A 23,438-nucleotide genomic window follows, 5' to 3' on the forward strand; every position below is an offset into this window, starting at 1 on the left:
TATCTTTTTAAAAAGAAAAAAGGATGAAATCTTCAAAACAGAAATCAGTGAATTTGATTTGCCAACTAACTCCAGCAAAAGTCTAGGACATATTAAAGCTATAGTTTGTAAGCATTAAGATAGGGAGGTATTTATCCAAAAGGGAATCACTCATACAATCTAAGTATCTAGCATAGCATGAATCCATTAAAAATAGAACAGGTAAGGGATATTGTTTCTGTTGTAGGGAGGATATCAATTGCATTTTGGCAGTAAAATAGGACAAGAGTTGTCAATTAAACCCAGACCTTTCTAGTAGTGCTTCTAAAGTGTGTTTTTCATGAATCAAAACTGCATGACAGGGGTGAGAAAATATTGAAAGAAATTTTCTAGGGGCGGCTAGGTGGCGTAGTGGATAAAGCACCAGCCTTGGAGTCAGGAGTACCTGGGTTCAAATCCAGTCTCAGACACTTAATAATTACCTAGCTGTGTGGCCTTGGGCAAGCCACTTAACCCCATTTGCCTTGCAAAAACCTAAAAAAAATTTTTTTTTAAAAGAAATTTTCTATCCCCAAATGATATTGTGGGTTACAGTAATAGATTAATAAGAAAAAAATGAAAGTCATTTTAAAGGACAAGTTTAAATGCCTAAAGATTTCATCACTAAAGAGCTGAAATCGCCCTTGCAGTTATTCTCTAAAGAGCCATTAGACACCCCCACTCACACATATAGTGAAAGTGAAAACCAGCAGATGACAGCAAAGAGCAGTATGTTTAGTGGAGACACCCAGCAGAGAGCAGTAGAGACACAGAGATGCCAGCAGGGTTGAATGGCGCAGATCAGATCAACAGACATCTGCTCAGTAACCAATTAGCTTACCTGATGATTTCATAGGATGACATTAGTGACTTCAAAGATGGAAGTGAGAGTTACCCTGGCCACACATGTTCCCTAGTTCCACCCTGCATGTACCCCCACTACTAATGGTGGCATGGAATTCTGTGAGTGAGAAGAGGACTTTGTCATAGTTTACTATGCCATTTAATGAAATGGTTATTCTTGTAACTCAAGTACCATAGCAATTAATGCCCTGTACCTAGGAAAAGATTTGGGTGAATGGGTGAAGTTTGAGGAGAGAGGGAGAAGGTGGGGGAGAGTGTGGCAGGGCAAAGTAAAGAGAAAGGGGAGGGAGAGGGAGGGGGGAGAGAGAGAGAGATGACAGAGGAGAGAGGAGTGACAGAGACACAAAGAGAGAGAAACAGATTAGAGAAAAAGAGGAGTGATAGGAGAAAGAGACAGAGACAAGAGAGAGACACGGAGAAACTCCCATCTCTTCAACTACATTCAAGTCTTTGGGCTTTTCAGTTTTGGGGGGCTTTGGGCACTTTGGCTTCAAGCTCTGAGAGAAGATAGAAAATTCCACTTCAAGTGACAGAAGGAAAAGACTCTGGGATATAACGAACATGAGAGGAGCAGGCAATCTCCATCTTATCAATGTTTCCAAGGTACTATCAGAGCCTTCAGGAAGATTCAACCTTGGGTGAGATCTAGGACTTTTTCTTTTGGTTAAACAGAGTTCCTCAATCTCAGTGGGAGAGTATCTTTACTCTGTATTTGTTTTCTCTGATTTCCATTTTGCTATCAATTTAAATAGGCAACATATTACCATTAGTGTTCATTTTGGAATTATTTGATGGGGAGTCAAACTTTGTATTTAAAGCTTGAATACTCCTCTTCTCTTTAATGCTTAGTGGTCAGAAGTTTAACTTGAACCTGACCATTACATTTCCCAAACTAAGGAGACTTAAGGAAGTAAACAGTATAGTCTGATAGCCCCTCTCTGAAGAAAGTAGTGTGGTCAAACTTCTGAACTGAACTCCTACTTCCTCTCTTGGCAAGAAATGAAGTCTCCCTTGGAGGAAGGTGAAAAGAAACTAGAGATGTCTCTTCTTCCTTTGAGTCACACCCCCATGCTACATGTGTAAAGGACAGTCTTCACTTTGATCTCATATATTTTGTAGGTTGTAGGCAAAGGAAACATAAAAGTAGAGGCCCATGATTTGAATGGATGAACCTAAGATCTAGAGCAGATTATGGTAAATGTAGAATGTAGAATCATCTAAAGATCATAATTGATGACTTAGGTCAAAAGGATATGGTGAGGGGTGGCTAGGTAGCACAGTGGATAGAGCACTGGCCTTGGAGTCAGGAGTACCCAAGTTCAAATCCGACCTCAGACACTTAATGATTACCTAGCTGTGTGGCCTTAGGCAAGCCACTTAACCCCATTTGCCTTGCAAAAAACTTTAAAAAAAAAGGATATGGTGACTCTGTTCTGAATCTCTCCCCATGTCTGTCTCCTTTCACAAATCCTTTAAGTCTCTAAAAGGGGCAAGGCCCCTATCTGCAGAGGACAGTGAGGAAACAAGTCACAGAATCAGAGAGAAGAGTGTTTTGGGGAGGTTTTCCCAAGAATCATTCTCATTCCCAAGTGGTTCAGACCAGAATGTCCAATTAGAAAGACTGGATTTCTTAGGAACAAAGATTCAAAGCTGTATAAAGCCTTCAAGAACATCTAATCCAAATCTTTTCTATTCAAAGTTGAGGAAACTGAGATCCAGAGAGGTTTTGACTTATCCGAGGTAACAGTTAATGACAAAGTCAGGATTTGAACACAAGTCCTCTGACTCCAATGAACCATTCTGCCTCAGCATTACCAAGACCAACAGGGCTATCACCAGTCATCTTGACTTATGTCTTGCCACTGGACTCACGATGACTTGGAAAAGTGAGGTTGATGTCTTAATCCAGCTCTGCCTCACTTAAATCCAATTCATTTCCAAGTCTTAGACATCACCCACCTAGTGTGATTAGTCCTCTTAGAGAACATAGGACAAAGAACCATCCCACTCAGCACCCACAATGAGGAAACATTGTGTGATATTAAGAACTATCCCTATCCTAGAAATCAGACCACCTGATTTTAAACTCAGCTCTGACACTAATCCAATTGTCTGATCTTTGACATGTTACTTCACTTGGACTTCTGTTCCCTGTCCCTTGAGACTGGACTAAATAAAGTCCCTATTCTAACCTTCTATATAAATTTGATGATTTTTGACTGCTTTGTCTTCAAATCCCTTGAACTGGTCCCTAAACTTGTGTGTGTCCATGGATGTGCAGTGTACAGACCTGACTCCATATTTTGAAGTTTGGGAAGTGATCTAAATTTTCAAAAAAGAAAATACTCTGAAAGACATAACTTGACCACAAGAGTACATCTGGGAGAGGGAGGGAAGATGCTTTCTTGTCTTTGAATTTCTAACTGACATGAGATCCATTGCAGTTTCTAGTTTTCCTTCTCATAGGGGAATTATCAGGATTATAGGCATCCATAAAGACTACCTAAAAGGTCATTTTGACCACATGCCCCCTCCTTTCACAGAGGAGATTGATGTGATTTGCTCAAGGTCTCACACACACACACACACACACACACACACACACACACACACAGGGATAGAACCCACATTCTGTACCACACTCCAACCCATGATCCCCCAAGTGTTGGGGGCAGGGCCGACATTTGAACCAAGGTTCTTTGACTCCAAATCCAGTGCTCTTTGTATTTCATGCTAATGAGGAAAAAGTTTAGGGGGATGACACATATGTTGTTCTTCCCTGGGGACTGGGGTCAGACAAGATGACTTCTGGGAGGCTCTTTCAGGCCCTGGTTTCGAACAAATGCTGCCTCTTCTCAAGAATTCCTATCCCCACCCTACTTTCTTTGGGGGCTTTTTCTCTTTCACTCCCATATGACATTTACTGGCTTCTCCTTAACTGGCATCCCCTTCATTATAGCAGGAAGAAGTTGTATGGCAGGAAGAAGGCTGGTTGCCAAAGTCCTGAGGACACTGCAGGCTGACAATGACCTTGCAGGCTTGAATCTGCACCTCTTCCTCTGGATGAATGACCAGAGCCAGCAGTCTGTCAGCCAGGCGGGACTCATCACCAAAGAGTGCTTCATGCAAAGACTGTTCATTATACTGCCAGTTCACTGCTCGGTAATGGGGAGAACTCCGACCCTCACTCAGTCGTTCTGCAAACACTAGCACCTCAAACAGCAAGCTCCCAGGTTGTGTGGGCTGGAACAGGTTCAGGAAATTACTCTGCACCTATAGGGATAGGTGGGGTTGAGTGGGAAGAAAAGGTTTGAGAGAAGAGCAAAGAAATAGTCCTATTTCCATAGCCTTTGTTTGCAAGGAGCTCTCCTCCAGGTAAGTACCCTATGAGGTAAGTAGTACAGTATAATCCTCATTTTACAAGAAAAGAAACTGAGGCTCAAAGGAGATAAATGACTTGGTCAGAGTCAAACAGCTCAATAAATGATAGAGGGGCATCTAGGTGGTGTAGTGGATAAAGCACCGGCCTTGGAGTCAGGAGTACCTGGGTTCAAATCCGGTCTCAAACACGTAATAATTACCTAGCTGTGTGGCCTTGGGCAAGCCACTTAACCCCATTTGTCTTGCAAAAAAATAAATGAATGAATGAATAAATAAATAAATATATAAATGATAGAGCTAGGATTACAACTCAATTCTGACTCCAAATTAGATACTCTTTTCATTTCTCACTACCATCTTACTACCAACTCTTTCATTCAGGTGACTCCTCTATCTCTACCCCTCTCAAGATATCTAAGTGGTGAAGTGGATTGAGTGTCATTCCTGAAGTCAGGAAGTCTTAAATCCAAATCCAACCTCAGACACTCTAGCTGTGTGACCTAGGGTAAGTCATTTAACCTTTGCTTGTATTAGTTTCCGGAACTGTTTTTCATGAATACACATGTACAATCTACATCAATGGTTTGCCTCCTTAAAGAGGGGGGAGAGGAGGAAGGGGATTCATAGTATACAAAATATTATATAATGTTATATATTCTATGAAATTACAATTTATGACTAAATTATATAAAATCATAATATACAAAATATATCATATAAAATAAAATATAATTTGGAACTCAAATTTTTAAAATGAATGTAAAAAATTTTTGTTTACATATAATTGAGGAAAAAAATAAAATTAAAATAAATCAACCCCTGCCCTTTCTTAGCCATCTACATAAAGTTTAGCTATGGGAGGTATAGCATCAGGACAACCTCTTTTCCACTTCAAAACTGCAGTTTTGGTGGGGAATGGCTTAACAAACTGTGGTATATGTATGTCATGGAACACTAGCTCCACTATTAGAAACCAGGAGGGACGGGAATTCAGGGAAGCCTGGAAGGATTTGCATGAACTGATGCTGATCGAGATGAGCAGAACAAGAAAAAACACGGTATACCCTAACAGCAACACGGGGGAGATGATCAACCTGATGGACTTGCTCATTCTATGAGTGCAACAATCAGGGACAATTTGGGTCTATCTGCGATGGAGAATACCATTTGTATCCAGAGAAAGAATTGTGAGTTTGAACAAAGACCAAACTGTTATCTCATTATGTAATTTGGCTATCTCTGATACTTTATTCTTCTTCCTTAAGGATATGATTTCTCTCTCATCACATTCAACTTAGATCAATGTATACCATGGAAACAATGTAAAGACTAACAGACTGCCTTCTATGGGGAGGTGAGGGGAGGGAAACAAGAATAGGGAAAAAAATTGTAAAACTCAAAATAAATAAAATCTTTCTTAAAAAGAAACTACAGTTTTGGGTCTTCAGTGGCAACTCCTAAATAAGATAGTTTTATGTATTATACGGGGAGGGGAATGAACAAGATGATTTATTCACTACTTCCCACACCCTAAGAATCTATAATCTATCTTCCTATTCCCTGACTCCTCCAATTTCACTCCTTGCCCTACTCCTCATGGGGGTGAAAGTAGACTTACCTGGCAATTAAGGATGTCATATAACAAGTCGTTTTTCTGGGCCAGATGACTCAGGAGTCGGACTGCTTGGACCTGAAAGCAGAGGAGAGAATATCATCTAGGGTAGCTAGGTGGAGCAGTGGATAGAGCCCTAAATGGAGTCAGGAAGTTCTGAGTTCAAATCCTGCCTCAGATACTTACTAGCTGTGTGACCCTGGGTAAGCCACTAAACCTCTTCATGCCTCAGTTTCCTCATCTGTAAAAATTGGAATAATAATAATAGCACCTCTCTTATAGAGTCATGAGGATAAAGAGAGATATTTGTAAAGTGCTCTGCTAACATTAAAGCAAATGCTAGTTATTCTTATCATAATAGAATAATTGATTTAGCCCTGAAAAGGGTCTCAGAATCCATCTAATCCAATTGTCTTATTTTACAGATGAGGAAAATGAGGCTCCTTAAATCAAGGAGATTTAAGTGATTTGCCCAAGTTTACAGAGCAAGTGACAAGATACAAATTTTGATCCTCATAATTCCAAAGCCAATGCTCTGAGGAGAGCAGCACTTGACTGTGAGATTTGGGGGTATGGGTGGGCAGAAAGAACTGAAGCAAGCAAAAGAAAAGTGACTCAGTTTACCGGTGAGGGAAAGGCTTCCTTCCAGGTAGGTGGGGACTGTGTCACAAGTGCCTGTCTGTTTGTTAGGGGGTGGGGAGGGCAGCTGCTGGAGGATGGTGCCATTCACAACTGTGGTCCTCGGTTACCTGTGCCAGGATGCTGTCTGTCTGCAAGATCTCCATGAGGGAAGGCATCACCCGACGGAGTTGTGGGTGAGCAAAATCGGGCAGAGGCAATCCATTGAGTAGCCTCAAGCCTGCAATGTGCAGTTCAGAATCCCACACAGTAGAGATCAGCTCCAAGACTTTGATGGAATGCTCCTGGAACAGAGGAAGAAAGAGGAGTTTGACTCTGAGGTCAGATCTTCCAATCCTTAATGCCCTTGATGCTTTCACTCCCCAGGGTACCATTTTACTCTCCTTTACCCCAGCCTAGAGGCTTGGGAACTGAATCTACCTGTCTCCTATAAGCTGAATGCAGTGGGACCAAAATTCTCTTGCTGAGAAAGACAAGACCAAGGTAAAACAGGTGAGAGGATGCTAAAGCCCAAATGGGTGAACACCCTTCAATGGGGTCTTTCCAGTCTTTCTTGTTTGGACCACTCCATTTCTTGACTATATAAATTTACATGCATCTTTCTAAACAATCTTCACATATCTGACAGTCCAACCTTATTTTTTTTATAATTATTAAAAGATTACACATAAAGAGCAAGCCTCAGAGTCAGAAGACCTGAGTTCAAAATGTGCTTCTAGCTCATAATGTTTGTGTGATCTTGGGCCAGCCCAGATCATGGCTGAATCTCTAACTTACAGGACAGTTGCCTATCTGAACTAGTAGGAGTTTCCTCAACAATACAACTTTCTATAAGGACGAATCACAAGTTTGGATCAAAAAAAAAAAAAATAGCAGTATTAAGGAATGAAGGAGACCTCACAGATAATTTGATCTAACCTTTTCATTTTAGAGTCAGTGCAACTGAGGCCCCATGACAGAATTGTGCTGGTAAATGTTGAATAACCAGCTCTCTAAAAACAAAAATACATATGCAGGATATGCTTTTAATTTGTATTTGTATTATGTTTTTTCCCCATCATTTTATTAAATCTAGATAACCAATTAAAAAACAAGTCAAGACCTAATTTGTAACATTTGCCCCTTTCAGAGCTATGAAAACATGAAAAATGAGCAATTAGTGGAGCAGATTAAAATTAGGACAAGGCAGAATCCTTTCCCTAGATCAAAAAGTCAACAGTCAAAGAGGGATTCAAACTCAAGTCTTCAGTCTAGAAATCTACATCACCGTTACCATATGTCAATAATTCTGAGTACAGGACATAAGGAATTTCAAAATCAGTCAATCAAAATCAGAATTCATAATCTAAATTCCAAAAAACTCATAATGAAAAATGAGATCTGCCTCCAAAGAGAGAGAGAAAAAACCTGATGGATTTAGGGTGCAGAATAAAGCATACTTTAAAAAGGGGTTTTTAATTTTTTTGTGTTTTTCTTTTGCAACATGACTAATATGGAAATATGTTTTACACAACTTCTTATATATAATCAGTATCATATTGTTTGTCTTCTCAAAGCATAGAGGAGGAGGAGGAGGGAAGGGAAAAACTGAACATTTAAAAAATGAATGTTAGGGGCAGTTCACCGAACATTATAGCCCACTAGTTCATGGCGCCTTTTGATATAGGTAGACCACCTCCTGAACACATACCTCTCTTATACTGTTCTAGGAATCAAACTGGGGTCCAATTCTGTCTTTGACACTAACTCACTGGGTGTCCTTAGCCAAAGCAATGATAACATTTGCTTCAGCTTCTTTAAATATATGATGAAGGAATTGGGGTAGAGGGTCTTGAAAGTCCCTAGGGGACTTTGGAAATTCTGTTATTCTGCTCACTCCTCTATTCCCAGAATGTTTCCTTTCCTTTCCATCCTTTCTACCTATCCGAGTCTTAACTATCCTTTCAAGTTCTCACATCCATGAAGCCTCACTTGAGTACACCAGTCCATTATGGCCTTATTCTTTTCTGAACTCCCCTTTCATATATAATCTGGATCAATTGATCAACTGGCATTTAAATAAGGACATCCTGATTCAGCCTATCAAGCAGAGATCCTATAAAAGGGTCAGGAAGTTATGGCAAGGGGTCAGGCAACTCATATGTTTTGATATTTTGGCTTTATTTTTTTTTAGGTGTTTTGCAAGGCAAATGGGGTTAAGTGGCTTGCCCAAGGCCACACAGCTAGGTAGTTATTAAGTGTCTGAGACCGGATTTGAACCCAGGTACTCCTGACTCCAGGGCTGGTGCTTTATCCACTATGCCACCTAGCTACCCCTTGGCTTTATTTTAATGACCAGAAAGCACACCCTATAATTTGGAATAATAAATAAGCAAACACATTATTTTTTGTAGATTTGAGTAAATAATATATAAAAACCTGTATATATGGCAGGTAGGTGTCAAAATGGATAGAGTACCTAAGCCTGGAGGCAGAAAGACTATCTTCCTGAGTTCAAATCTGGCCTCAGAAACTACTAGCTATGTGACCCTGGACAAGTCATTTAACCTAATTTACCTCAATTTCCTGTAAAACGAGCTGGAGAAAGACATGGCAAACCATTCTAATATCTTTGCTAAGAAAACACCAATCGGGTCAGACAGAGTCAAATGCAACTGAGACAACTGAACCACAAAAATGTATAGATGTTTTCCCAACATACGCAAATGTTACTGTGATAAATAAAATTCAAATTAATTTAAAAGTATTGAGAGGCAAGTGTTATATTTTTTTTAGGTTTTTTTGCAAGGCAAATGGGGTTAAGTAGCTTGCCCAAGGCCACGCAGCTAGGTAATTATTAAGTGTCTGAGACTGGATTTGAACCCAGTTACTCCTGACTCCAAGGCGGGTGCTTTATCCACTACGCCACCTAGCCACCCTGCAAGTGTGTTATATTGAAGAGGTTTTGTAATCAAGAGAAAATAGATTTGAATCCTAGCTTTGCCACTTCCTGGCTGTATGGCCTTGGACAAATTACATAAACTCCTGAGCTTAAGTCTTTTATCAAACTCAGTTTCCTCAAATCGAACTCTAAACATATAATCTTTTAACCTCTCTGGGCATCATTCTCCTCCTCTGTAAAATAAAGGTGTTGAATCTATAGTCCCTTTTTGCCATTAAGTATTTTCTCAATTAATGGATACCACTATCATAGGTAGGTCAACTGGGAGGCTCAGTGGGTAGAGTGCCAGGCCTTGAGTCAGGAAGTCTCATCTGCCTAAGTTCAGATCTGACTTCAGGCACTCACTAGCTATATGACCTTTAGCCCTGTTTGTCTCAGTTTCCTCATCTATAAAATTAGCTAGAGGAGTAAGCCATTGTAGTTTCTTTGCCAAGAAAACCCCAAAAATTCGTCACCAAGAGTTGGATATGAATGAAATAATGAACTGAATTATCATGAGTAAGGTATGTGAAAGATTTCTACAAAATTCCAAAAATGTTCCAAAAGGCTGAAGATTACTTATCCATATTTGTTGTTCTCTGTTTCATTAGCTTAAATCCATCTCCCTCAAGTGCTCTTAGGAAAAAACAGTGTCTTAGATTTCATTTATGTTTCTCACAGCCCTTCCCACAATACTGAACACATATATATGCAGGTTGGAAAAACACTTGAGCTGAATTTAATATCCTGGAGACAGGTTAAAAATGCTTGACTTAAACATGACTCATTCAGGGACCTGGCACCACTCCCAGCCCCTCAATCATGTTGCCAGTCTACTTTCAGCATCCATGCCACTATTTGGAGCTCTCACCCAACCCTCCATTTCTACCAGCCACGTTATCATCTCCATCATGGTGGTCCTTATTCCTCTTCCCTGAGGGTTACCCTGGGAGACTCTCACCAGCCTCAAACCCAGCTTTCAGGGTCTAAGGAACTCAGAGTTTTTATTAGACTATAAAGCTTTTTACTACAACTAAAGGGGGTGGACTTCTTAGATATCTCTGCAGTGTTGAAACAAGTCAGACATTCAAGCATTCAGGGCCTCCCTCTGCTTTTCTCATCCTCCCTAGGACTGCCCTTTAATCACTTGCTCCTGGGTTCACCTGAATCTTAAGCCTGAATTTCCTTATACCAGAGAAAGCCTTCAGAGCATTGAGAGCTTGGATTTTGACGCTGTTGTCCTTGTCATCAAGCAAACAGCCCACCAACCTGATGTCCTCGAAGGTGCAGGTAGAGGCCTGTATGGGATGAAAGGTGGGAGGGGCATGGAAGAAGGAGGGGAGAAAAGGGCACCCTGGGTCCAGTTCCTCCCATGATAGCCACTCACCTTCCTAATACAAAGACTAAGGACAAAAATGGAACCCTACCCTTCACCTTCTGCCACTCAAAGGAGAGGGAAGGAGGGAGAGATTGTGGTTCTTAAGCTCTGCCCCAACCACCTTGCTTTCCTGGAACGTGATCCTAATTGGTGTCAGTCCAATGGCCAAAACTGCAGAGGCCACTCAGGATCCTGGCCCCACCCAATCCCATCCAGCTGGTGTAAGAGCTTTCTCCCCCCTCCTTTTCTCTCCCTCTACCCATCCCCTCTCCCTGGGCGGCTCCTCACTTCAGCTTCCAATAAGTAGACACACCGGGTGATGCTGTGAAGAATCATGCCCTTGGAGTACGCATCCTGTTTGGTTTCCAGTGAGTTGAGGAGCCTTCGAAGCTCTCCAGAGTCTTTTCCATGCCGCTCTCGCTCAATGGCCAGTCCTAGGCAGTCCCAGCCCCACCCCACCCCCAGCCCCAGGTCTTAGAATGAGTGTGGGAGTAAAGAGTGACCAAAGAAGAGGGGAATACACCTGGGATCTGAGCAAGGAGGGGGGAAAGCCCTGGCTTCTGTCATAGAGGAAACCCACTTCAGTGTCTGTCTCAAATCCTACACACGACACAGGTGAAGGTTCAGGCAGTGAGGTTTCTGAGTAGTTGCTGATGCCAAATTTAATCCACTCTCCATTGGAAATCTCAGTAAAGTTCTAATTGGGCAGAGAAGGAGGGTGACAGTTTGGAAATCTAACAAGGTTGATTTGGCTCTAGCTGTTGCCCTTTCAATGGCAACTTGTGCCTAGGGGGCTGCAGGGCAAATACCAACAGAGAAAAGGGGAGGGAAGAGAGGAGAGCTTGGAGAGCTAGGTAATCTCCCTTTGTAGGCGTCTTCTGTGTTTGAAGATTACCTTTGGGACAGAGCCCTCTCCCAGGAGCCCCTAGAACTCACGGGCAATGCAGACAGGTGAAGATGTTGGAATAGATGAATGACTACTTATGCCAGCTTTGATGGCCTTGTAGAGCAGGTAGATGGCACCTGCACCTGTGGCCAGGCCAACCACTCCCTTACGGAGTGTAAAGTCCATAAAATTCATGTTTGGCCAGCTCCCCCTTGGGTGAGGAGCTTGGGCCACAGGCACCCCAGGCAAAGGCTTCCGGAATTGGAACCTTCAGTGAAACCCAATACCCAAGGAGCCAAAATCAGAACCTGGAACTCAGGAAACAAAGGGAACTAGGGAAGGGACTCTGCCTTCCCTCACCAAGTAGGAAAGAAATCTGAGCAGAGAGATGAGGGGAACCGTGGGCCATGGGGAAAGAAGACAAGTTGGTGGAGCCAATTAGGATCTCTGAGAGGCAGGGGGAGGAGCCAATTAGCCCAGTCGCTCTTGCTGGTTCACTGCCGTTAGAGGGCAGCAGAGCCCCATTGGCTCTTGATTGTACGCATTCACACCAAGGAGATTTGGGTGAGGGAGATAGACCAAGGAAATGACACAGAAGGGGAGCCCCAGAGCCATTCACAGGTTCCTTCAGTTCTAGTCTTTCAGCTTGCCCCTTCCCTTCTCCCCAGCCCAGCCTTGCCATTGTGGCACTGTATAAGAAGAGGACCTTTCTCAGAGTGTTTGGGAAGGAGCAAGGAAGAGAGGGAGCATTGAGTAAAGGTTAGTTTGAGGATCATCAAATTTGAACCTGAGCTCCTATTAGGACAGGATGAGGGGAAAAATAAACAGCTCTGAGTATCCTTATCAGCCAATCCCAATTCAGCCAGGGAGAAAACAGCCTAAACCGAGGTCGCTGAGAGTTGTCAGGTGAGAGTGATCATAGAAGCAGAGATTTAGCAATGGAAGTTTAGTCCAACTCTCTTGATTATAGATGAAGACATTGAATTCTGAAAGGGTTAATCATAGCTATGATTTATATAGATTTGTAAGGGCAGTTAGATGGCACAGTGGATAGAGAGTCAAACCTGGAGTCAGAAAGACCTGAGTTCAACACTTACTAGCTGTTTGACCATAGGTGAGTCACTTCAATCTTGTTTGCCTCAATTTTCTCATCTGTAAAAGAAGTGGAGGAGGAAATGACAGACCACTCCAGTATCTTTGCCTCCCCCCCAAAAAAAAATTCTCAGTTGGGGTCAAGAAGAGTCAAAGAGGACAGAATAATAAGTCTGCAAAGTATTTTGCATGTGTTATCCTCACAACATGGCTGCAATGATTATCTCTGTTTTACAGATTAGAAAAACTGAGTGGAGAAAGGTTACTTGCCTGTGGTTACACAACGAGGAAGTGTCTGAAATTCAAATTCAGCTCTTCCTAATTCCAGATTCACCATTTTATTAAAATAATGACTTACCCAAAGTCAAACCAGCTGTTAGCAGTTGTAAATCTGTAAGATGGACCATGCTGACTGGGCTGAATCAAGCCCAACTCTCCAACACAGTTCTCAGTGTCATCTGTATCATCCAGTAAAGAATTCCAATGAATTTATATCAATATGAAGTTTTACCTGCTTGACCTTTTTAAACTCTTGGACCATGTCATAGTGGAGTCTGGGGAGACAGCAAGGCTCCCCCAAGTTGGGGGAGAGGAAAGTTTGAATGGCAATATAGAAAGAGAGGTTGCAGGGTCTGGAGATCTGGGTTTAAAGCTTGCTTTTTAATTATTGCATGCACAGCTCTTAGATGAGTGTCTTATAGTGCTCAGCCTCAGTTTCCCCATCTTTATTTTTTTAGGTTTTAGCAAGGCAAATGGGGTTAAGTGGCTTACCCAAGGCCACACAGCTAGGTAATTATTAAGTGTCTGAGACCGGATTTGAACCCAGGTACTCCTAACTCCAAGGCCAGTACTTTATCCACTACGCCACCTAGCCGCCCCCAGTTTCCCCATCTTTAAAAAAGGGCAAATTGGATCACATGCTCTCTAGAGTCTTGTCTTCTGTTTCTTCCTTCAAGGGCAGTGCAAAGCATCTGATCCCCCTCAAGGACCTGATAGCAGAGCTTTCCCAATGGAGTTAGAACTCTAGGTAAGATAAACAGTCAAACTGGGGTGAAACAAACAGGGAAGCTCAAGGAGAAACACTTTTTTATATTATCTTTTGTACTTGTACACATTTTTAACTCCAGGAGATTTTGCTCTGTCATTTCAAGTCTAACCCAATAAACATTTATTAAGTGCCTACTATTGTGTAAGACACTTGTTAGAGATTTTTATTGTTCAGTCATGTCTGACTCTTTCTGACCCCATTTGGGGTTTTCTTGGCAGAGATATCAGAGTCCTTTGCCAATTCCTTCTCCAGCTCATTTTACAGATGAGGAAATTGAGGTAAACAAGGTGAACTGATTTCTCCAGTCACACAATTTGTGTCTGAGGCTGGATTAGAACTCAGGAAGATGAGTCTTTCTGGCTCCAGGCCTGGGCACTATATATACTATGCCACTCCTGGATAGGAGATAAAAAATAAAATTGAAAAATCAACCTTGCCCTCAAAGAGCTCATTTCTTGGGAGGGATAAAACTTGGGAATCATAGATTATAAACTAGCGGGGGACCTTAAAGGCCATCTGGTCCAATTGTCTTGTTATACAGATGAGAAAACTGAGGCTTAGAGAGAAGTTATCTACCCAAGGTCACACATCTGGCAAATGGGATTTGAATGCAAGCCTTCTGTCACAAAGTCTAGAATATCATGGACTCTTCAAAATAGATGTAAAAACTTAGATGAGGACTTGAGGAAATGGGCAATTAACCTAGGGGGAATCAAGAAAAGTCCCCCATAGAAGATAGCACCTAAATTTAATCTTGAAGTAGGTTAGAGATTCTAGGGGGCTGAAGTGAAGAGGGAGGGCATTCCAGGCCAGGGGGACAGCCTGTGCAAAGTCATGGAGGGGGGAGATGGACTGCCAAGTTCAGGGAACAGAATGTAGGCCAATTTGGCTGGAACATAGCGTTCATGAAGGGGAGTAATATGCAATAAGCCTGGAAAGGTAGGCTGGAGCCAGACTGTGAAGAGCTTTAAAGTCTTATGTGTTACAAGGGAGGCTCAGAGCCTCCAGTGGACAGTAACACACTGTTCCTGAAATTTTCAAAGCAATCCAAATCTGTCTCCTCCACCCTACACCCCAATGTCCCTGTGATTCCCACATACCCACCCACTTCTCCCTCCCCTGTCCCCCCTTCTTTTTTTTTCTTTTGGCTAACCACTAAACAGAGACTCTGGGAAGTAGCCAGTAAGGGAAAAGGGGCAAATGCCTAAGGCCCACATAAATATTTATCAGCAATTACCCCCATAAACCTGACCATTTCCACCCATTCCACATCACCAGAGTAAAAGGGAAGGATCTTTTTTCTTATCTATAAGCACGCAGGATATTCTTATGGGACTTCTTTTTCCCCTTCATCTTCATTTTAACCAAATTTCATTTGTAAAATAGTTGGTCTTTACAATATGATTTTTTCACTTAATATTTTATTACAATATAAAGAGCTTTGCCCAGGACAGCCATAAGAGGTAGGAAGCAGGTATTATTATCCTCATCTTAAAAGAGGAAGAAACTTGAGACCCAGCCTGGTGAAGTAATTTAGGCAAAATCAGACAAAAGACAAACCAAAAAAATGTTTACTAAATGGTTAACAGATTAGATTGGAGGCAAGATTAGAACCCAGGTTCCCTAATCCCCAAATCTAGTATTCTTCTTCAGTGTACCACTGTTGTATAGTCAGAATTTCCTGTGTTGTGGGAGTCCTTCTGCCATTTCAGGAATATCCCTGACTGGAATGACTCTTGATAGCTTTTCTCTAGATTGAGTCTTTTTTGGACTAAGTAATCTCATTTACTTTAATCTATCTCTTTTTACTGAGTCATCTCCAGGGGACCAGAAAACCCCATTTACCTTAAACATTTGAAAAGTAACCACACTGTTTCTCCAAATTAGGTTTACATAAAGCCTATTATTGAGTCTGTTTTTTTCTTTGAACAGAACAACACCATCACATATTTAGATTATGACCCTCAGGCTATGACATTCTTACACCCCATTTTTTCCTAAGTATCTCTGGCAGCTAGCAAGTTAATCAATGAATCAAGGGATTTTGACAGATGACAAGGCACTGTGCTAAGTATTATGACCATTGAAATCTAGGGAGGATGAGCACATGGGTTCACTGGGGACAGAGTAGAATAAAGTCAAGGAAAACTAATCTCAATTGGTTACGAAAGTGGAGTCAGAAGACTGGGATTGCAATCCTTCACTAAAGCTTACTACCATCCTGTCAATCCTTGGAGGCTGTTTAATTTTGCTGAAACTCTCAGTTTCAACTGTGGAATGGATATAATGATATATTTTATTTCAGCTTCATGTATCAAAGGATCAGAGTTCTGTAGCTGAAAGGGACCGTGGAGGTCTAAGTCTAAGTCTCTCATTTTACAGATGAGGAAACTGAGACTTGCCCAACGTCAAGAGCAATTAAGAGGCAGAGGCAGACTTCCAGCTGGCACATGCCCTTCAACTCAGCAACCCCTTTCTTCGGGAACCCAGGCTTTGGGGTCTCTCTTCTAGCATATTCTCCTTAAAGAGAGGAAGGAGGAGGCAGGGTGGGGAAACGGGGAGGCAGCAGCTAGGGACTGTGAAGGGGGAGTAAATGCAGAGGTGGGGGTAGGAGCCTACAGCTGAGGGTGTGGTATAGATTGTGGAGAAGGGGCGGGGGCGGATTTTGGAGGGGCATCTCGGAGGTCTCCCTTCACAGCCCCGGGTGGCCGCGGCCCCCCTGCCCCCTCCATCTCTCAGCCCTCTCCACCCCCCCCCCCAGTCTCTGTCTACCTCCGCCTCCGCGCCCCCTCCTCCCTCCAGCGCTGTATCCGGCGACGGGCACAGGATGTTCTGTCTCTCTCTGCTCGCCACCCCCTCCCGCCCTCGCTCTCACACTTTCTCTTTCGTCCCCTCCGCCTTCCCCACTTTACTGCACCCCATCCCCCAGCAGTTCCGTTCCTTCACCTTGTTTAACTCCTTCTACCCTGAGCTCCAACCCCTCGGGAGGAATGGGGGGGGGGGGCTGGAGGGGAATAGGGGAAAGGGAGCCAGGCGAGGAGGGTAGCCCTCCCTGCCACCCCCATCTGTTCCTATCCCTCTCCCCCTCCCTGTGGACCTGACTAGGAGGCCCGAGGGGGAACTCGAGTGTCCCCAGTGCTAGGGCGTATGCGGGGTGTGTCACACAGGAGTGTAGCTCGTGCCCCAATTAGGGCTGGGGTGAGGAGAAGGGTTTCTGTGGTTAGGGGTGCTTCAGAGACAGTTTGGTTCCAGCAAGTCTACCGACCCAGAGGGTGGAGGTAGAGGTGGGGGTGGGAGTGGGAGGGATGCGCAAGAGTCACCAAACCCATACCCTTACTGCCTAAGTGTACACTTCTACCCACCCCTTCCTTACCCCAGTTTCCATGGGTTCATTGGATTTAGACCTAGTTGAGAAATTAGAAAGTTCTATCTCAGGAAACTGAGGCCCACGGAAAGGGAAGTAACTTGCTTCAGGAATCAAAAAAGATGGCATTTACCTTTTGGATTACATATAATTATCCTGACTATAAACATTACCTCATTTATTCTCACAAGATTTCTGTGAGACAAGTACTGTAGGCTTTCCTATTCTCATTTCACAGATGAGGAAACTGAGGCAAGAACCGGCCACAACTGGTCACTCCTGGCAGAGACAGCACTTAAATCCGAATCTCCTTTCCAGATTCTCCTATCACAGCTACTGGAGCTGGAGCATCCTACAGCTCGGTGTAATTAATAGGGATCCTAGGAAGGGCCATTAAGTAGGCTGCTCCCAGCCCAGCTGAGGTGGAAGGAGAGTAGACCACCCCCACCTTTAAGTGTCTCGAGTGAATGACTGGGGGAGGCTGAAGTGAGGTAGGGAAAGGAACTTTGTCTCTCTTAGAAAGGGAGGATGGAGAAAGGTCCCACCCCCTCCTGACCTCTTTGTTGTCATGGCAACTTCTAGGGGGTGGGGGTAGGGGACCTAAAGTGGAAAATGGGAGGGAACTCAGGGTAAAAGAGAGGCTGCAAGTCCCAAGTTAGAGACACCTTTTCCCTGCATTTTTTCTACTCAATACTGCTGTGGGGGATATTGAGGCAGGGACTGAGTTCCCCTGTTAAATGGGGAATCAGATCCCATAAATCCATGCCACTTGTGTAAGGGATCAAATTACGGTTGGAAGAAGTAAGCTATTTGTTGTGCCCCTCCCTCTAACTCTTAAGCAAAGTCTTCAATCCAAGAACAAAGCTAAAGGACTGAGGACAACTCCCACTATGATCTGAGGCTGACAGGAGCAGTGTTCAAGGCCAGGGGGTGGTCTTCTGGACTCCACAGATCACAATGAGGGGGTCTGATTTGGTCCTGACTGTACGGAGACTGCTGAAGGATGAGTGGAGAGTCAAGAGGCTGACTCATACACATTTTTCCTTCCCAAGGCCCTTGGGAGGCCTGAGTATATCAGTCAGGGTGATGTGTTTCTTTCTGTGCAATAATATGCCAGAGATGTTAGTAGTCTTTCCCAATCACTAAAGACTGTAATCTTTTAAAGAAGTCTTCATCCACTATCTGGTATTGAGCTCTGCATATAACAGTGTCTGTGGAATGAGCACTTTGTGTTCAACACCTCAAAGAGCTTACAGTCCAGTTGAGAGAGATACAGAAGCTGTGATAAAAATCAGTCCCAAGTAATCTAAAAACTGAACTGAGCTGTGATAGTTTGAAATAATAGAAAGATGGAAGCAGGAATTCTGTAGGGCAAGAGGATCCATCCCTAAGCAGTAGATCAGGATATATCACTCAAAAATGTCAAAGTCTTACCAGGAATATCTCCAAGCTGGTCTCTTCACCTATTCCTTCCTACTACCCCCCACTCAGTACACCACAATCACTTCCCCCCACCCCCACTTTGCTGGGATTCTCATTGGAGAGTATTATTGCTGGTGTTCAATCTCCCCAGTGGAGACTTGACTGCCCCCTCTTTGTTCAAAGACTTCAACAGCCAGCAGTTTTCCCTTTCAAGAAGATGAAATCTGTTTCTCTGAAAATTTTACTCTTTGCTCTTAGCTCTGCCCTCTGGGGCAAACAAAGCAAATCTTCCACAAGAGAGCCCATCAAATATGAAAGTTATCACATCCCTTCCCCCAAGTCTCTTCTCCAGACTAATCTTCCTGAGTTTCTTCAACTGGTCCTCCGTGGTCTGGTTTCCATTCCTCTCAGCATCCTGGCCATCCTGTTCTGGATATGGTCCAGTTTGTCTTTGTTTTTCCTAAATATGCCTCCCAGAACTGAACATAAGACTTCAGATGTGGTCTGACCAAAGCCGAGGACAGCAGGACTATCACCTCCCATGTTCAGAACACTGTGCCTCTCTCTTAATGCAGCCTGGGATCACATTAGATGTTTTTGGCTGCCACATCATATTGTTGACTCATGTTGAGCTTACAGTCCTCTGACACCCCCAGATTTTTTCACATGAACTGCTGTCTAGCCATGCCTCCTTTATACTGTTCTTGTGCAGCTGGTTTTTTGATTGCAAGTATAAGGGTCTGTGTGTATATGTATCTATATAACATATATATTCATATTTAGATACATGAATATCATATTTATGAATATACCTACATATATATTAAATTTTATCCTCATATTCAACCATATTTAGAGCCTGTCAAAAAATCTTTTTAGATTCTGACTCTGCCATCCAATGTGTTAAATTATAATCCTTAGTATTATGCCATCTATAAATTTGATTAAATGTATCATCTGGGCCTTTATCTGAATCAATCACTCAGCCAATAAACTTTTAATAAACACCAAGTATTCCCAGGAGCTATGCTAAACACTGGTGATACAAAGGCCAAATAAACTAAAAAAAAAAAAAAAAAAGAGTTCCTGTTCTCAAGGACTTAACAATCTTAATGAAAGAAACAAGATGCAAACAACCATGTACAAGTAGACTATCAATAGGATAAATTGGAAATAATTCACAGGGGGGAAAGTACTAGTTTTAAAGGGGATTCTGAAAGTCTTCTTATTGAAGGTGGGACTTTAGTTGAGAATTGAAGGAATTCAGGGAAGCTAGGGAGTGGACATGAAAAGGGGATTCCAGACCTGGGACTCAGCCAGTGAAAAAGCCCAGAGAAGAGGGATGGAATATTAGGCTGAAGGCTATATTACTGTAATACAAGTCTAGGGGGAAGGGGGTGGGGGTGGGGGAAGGTATAAGAAGCTAAACAGAAAGTTTTATATTTGATACCCAGAAGCAATAGTGAGCCATTAAAGTTTATTAAATAGTGGAAGGGTAGGGTGACATGATCAGACTTGCACTTCAGGGAGATCAATTTGATCAAATAGAATACAGTCAAACTCAGATCCCTGGGGCTTTCCAATAGAGACATCTGATATCAATCCATTAATAAAGTCTCTGAATAACTCAGAATAACAATTCTGAATCTATTTAGCTTTACCATCTAACATCTTGTCCCCATCTACCCAAATTCTTCCCATGGACATAAGAGGCTTTGGTTATGACTTTTGAGACTTCTTGACCTTGATGGGAAACACAAATGGGTGATGTTCTGAGAAAGACTATGTAGGGGGAAAAAATTGACTTAGTATTCAAAAAAAATTCAGTTTCTAATTGCAGCCCTGCCAATAACTCATTTGGTGATCCTCAGTTTCCTCTTCTGCAAAAGGAGACAATTCTTGAGGGTTGGGGGTTCTCTTCTAGTTGTGTGATTCTATATCTGATTAGTTTCAGGACATTTAAGAGTAACAACTTCTTGATTTTCAGCTACCCCTCTCTCCCACCCCAAGTAGCATCAATATCTTTGTGATATGGGAATTAGAGAAGAAAGGATGCCTAAGAAAGTGGTGGTCAAGGTTAGAGGGAAAGGTACTTGACCACTGGCTGGACCAAATGCCAAATCAACACTTCTGCTCTGTGGTTGATAGCTATGACCAACTAAGTCAAGAGGACCCTTAATGATGACCAATAAGTCCATATTGGGAAGCACTAGTTGTTCTAAGTTCTAGCTGTGGACTAGCAACCAGATCTCACTCCTATGAAAGTATGCTAATGAGCTAAGATTCTGACTCCAGAGGTTTTGCATTTATGACTTATGATGACTCATATACTAAGGGAAATGTGAATCAAACATCCTGTGGGAACGGTATGATTGTGTTCTTTTGTCTTCTCAAGGAAAGACACATCATATATGTCTAGAACTCTTGGGTCCATATCAATCTTAAGTCTAGGGGACTTCCAGGATTTAGGGGAATGTCAGGTCTGTAGCTGCTTTAGGATTATGTTTTGTCTTTTATGTTATTTATATACTATTTACTTTTTTTGATTCTATACTGAGGAAAACACTATAAGGAACCATTAAGGATGTGTATTTCCTTTGGGGAACTAATTTCATTATGTTAAGGTCATGTGACTAGTCCTAATGAAAGTGTGGTCAAAAGGAGATAGAGTTGGCTAAATGGCTGGAAATCTGGAATTAAATTCTAATTGGTAGATTCTTAAATACACACAGCCCTCGATGACAAATGGTACCACTCTGAAGAGAAATGCCAGAAATGAAGATAGAAAGTCTCAGAGGACTTTCTAATAACCATGAAGAAGGAAACACTTAGCAATTCTTCTATAAAGACAAGCTTGAATCTCCACCTGCCTTTCAGACATCTTGAACTGAACTTAAACTCAATACACAACTGAACTAATTATCTTTTCCCCTAAACCCTATCCCCTGCTACCTTCCCTACTATTGTAGTAGGGAAGGTCCACTCACCTTCCAACCTGGGAGTCATCCTTAACTCCTCCTAATCTCTCATCATCATCCCTCATATCCAATATGTTGTCAAAGTCTGCCAGTCTCACCTTGACAACACCTCTGAACAAACCTCTTTCTTTCCTCTAACAATGCCACCATTCTGGTTCAAGCCCTCATCATCTCACTTCTGTCACAACTTAAATTGCCTGTTGGTGGGTCTGCTTTCCTACAGTCTCTCCCTACTCCAATCTATTCAACCACTAAAGTTCAGATTTGGACTAGTCACCCCTCCTGCTCAATCAACTTCATTGGCTCCCTATTGCTTCCAGGATCAAAATACAAAATTCTCTGTCATTCAAAGCCTTTCATAACCTAGGCCCAAACTACCTTTCCAGCCTTCTCCTCTTGACATATACTTTTCAATCCTGTGCATTGACTTCCTGGCAATTTTACAAACACTCCATCTTTCAGTTCCAGGCATTTTCTCTGCCTATCCCCTATAACTAGAATATAATATCTTTCCCTCCCCCACTTAGACTACAACATCTCTGGTTTTCTTTAAGTCAAAGCTAAAATTCTATTTTCTACAGGAAACTTCTCTCTGATCATTATCCTGTATATAAATTGGTTGCTATATATTCATTTGAGGGTTAGATTATAAGCTCCTTGAGGGCAAGTACTATCTTTTGCCTCTTTTAGTATCCCAAGCACCTAGCAAAATTCCTGGTTTATAGTAGGTGCCCAATAAATGCTTATTGATTGATTGATATACAAACTGCTGGGGGTGAGCATATGATCCCCCACCAAGTAGCCAGCAATACCAACAGGATATTAAACAAACCTGCTAAGAAATTGCCAAAAAGTCCTAGAGAAAGGGGAGTGAAGTTGAGAATTGGAGATTATCTCTGACTTTAAGTTTCCTGATTTGTAAAAAGAAAGTTTGGGGTTAGATGATCTTTAAGCAAAAAAGAACAATAGAGGGGCAGCTAGGTGGCTAAGAAGATAGAGTACTGGTCCTAGAGTCAGGAAGACCTGAGTTCAAATCCAGCCTCAGATACTTGATACTTATTAGCTATGTGACCTCGGACAAGTCACTTAAGTCCATTGCCTTGCCAAAAAAAAAAACAACACAAAACAATGGAGTCAGAGAAGTTCATTGGAACCACAACTCTGCCTGCTGCTGGCTCTCGAGAGATCATAAACAAATCATCTTCTTTGAATTTCATCTGTTAAAAGAAGACATAGGGCTAGATTTGTCTCTGAAGTCCCATCCAACCTGAATAAAAGGACTTTTACAATCCTAAATCTGTGAAAAACATCTGTGATTATTGTGTGTGGAGAGAGGGTCAGAGGAAAAAAAAGGGAGAGATAGTCACATATTTCTATGCTGTCCATTCAGGGTTTGATACCCAGATCAAATATAATTACCATCCTTGCTGAGGAGGAGGAGGGGGGAGGGAGAACACAGTACATAGCCAGGCTCAGGGGCCAAAGGTGAGATAAAGCCTTTCCATAGTCTCTGAAAATTGTCCTTCCTCCAGTCCCACCCTTTGAGGCCCACAAACAAGGCAGCACCTTTCCTGGAACTCAGGGAGCCCCTCCCTATCCAGCCTTGGCACCTCGCTGGGTACAGCATGTCCCCTGGGGCACCCTGCAGACACCCTAGCAGGTCTAGGTGTATCATAGGGCAGTTTCTTCCTCCTTATCCTTCTGTCTGCCTATGTGTGTCCTTGGCCTTGCCTTTGGCAGCTGAAAGGTTCCTCTCTAGTAGCTTCTTACCCCCTTGTTATGTTCAAAATGGTTCTGTCCTCCTGCCAGACCACAGAGAACTCCAGGGGCTGAGGG

At 42.5% G+C, this 23,438-nt stretch overlaps 1 protein-coding gene across 2 annotated transcripts; it reads right to left on the bottom strand.

Annotated features, from left to right (window-relative positions):
• Positions 1 to 3,693: 3,693 nt before the first annotated feature.
• Positions 3,694 to 12,002, bottom strand: ARMC12 (armadillo repeat containing 12). Of its 2 annotated transcripts, XM_074236446.1 has the most exons (6): positions 11,749 to 11,997; positions 11,101 to 11,246; positions 10,598 to 10,732; positions 6,625 to 6,798; positions 5,882 to 5,953; positions 3,694 to 4,155 (listed from the first exon to the last, which is right to left on the bottom strand). In XM_074236446.1, exons 1-6 carry the CDS (start codon positions 11,891 to 11,893, stop codon positions 3,817 to 3,819), a joined length of 1,011 nt encoding a protein of 336 aa, XP_074092547.1. In that variant the 5' UTR covers positions 11,894 to 11,997; the 3' UTR covers positions 3,694 to 3,816. The 2 variants fall into 2 exon arrangements, with proteins under 2 accessions (XP_074092547.1, XP_074092548.1); XM_074236447.1 differs by lacking the exon at positions 10,598 to 10,732 and having other exon boundaries at positions 11,749 to 12,002.
• Positions 12,003 to 23,438: the final 11,436 nt, after the last annotated feature.

The sequence above is a fragment of the Macrotis lagotis genome, chromosome 5, assembly GCF_037893015.1.
Source record: "Macrotis lagotis isolate mMagLag1 chromosome 5, bilby.v1.9.chrom.fasta, whole genome shotgun sequence".
Classification (NCBI taxonomy): domain Eukaryota; kingdom Metazoa; phylum Chordata; class Mammalia; order Peramelemorphia; family Peramelidae; genus Macrotis; species Macrotis lagotis.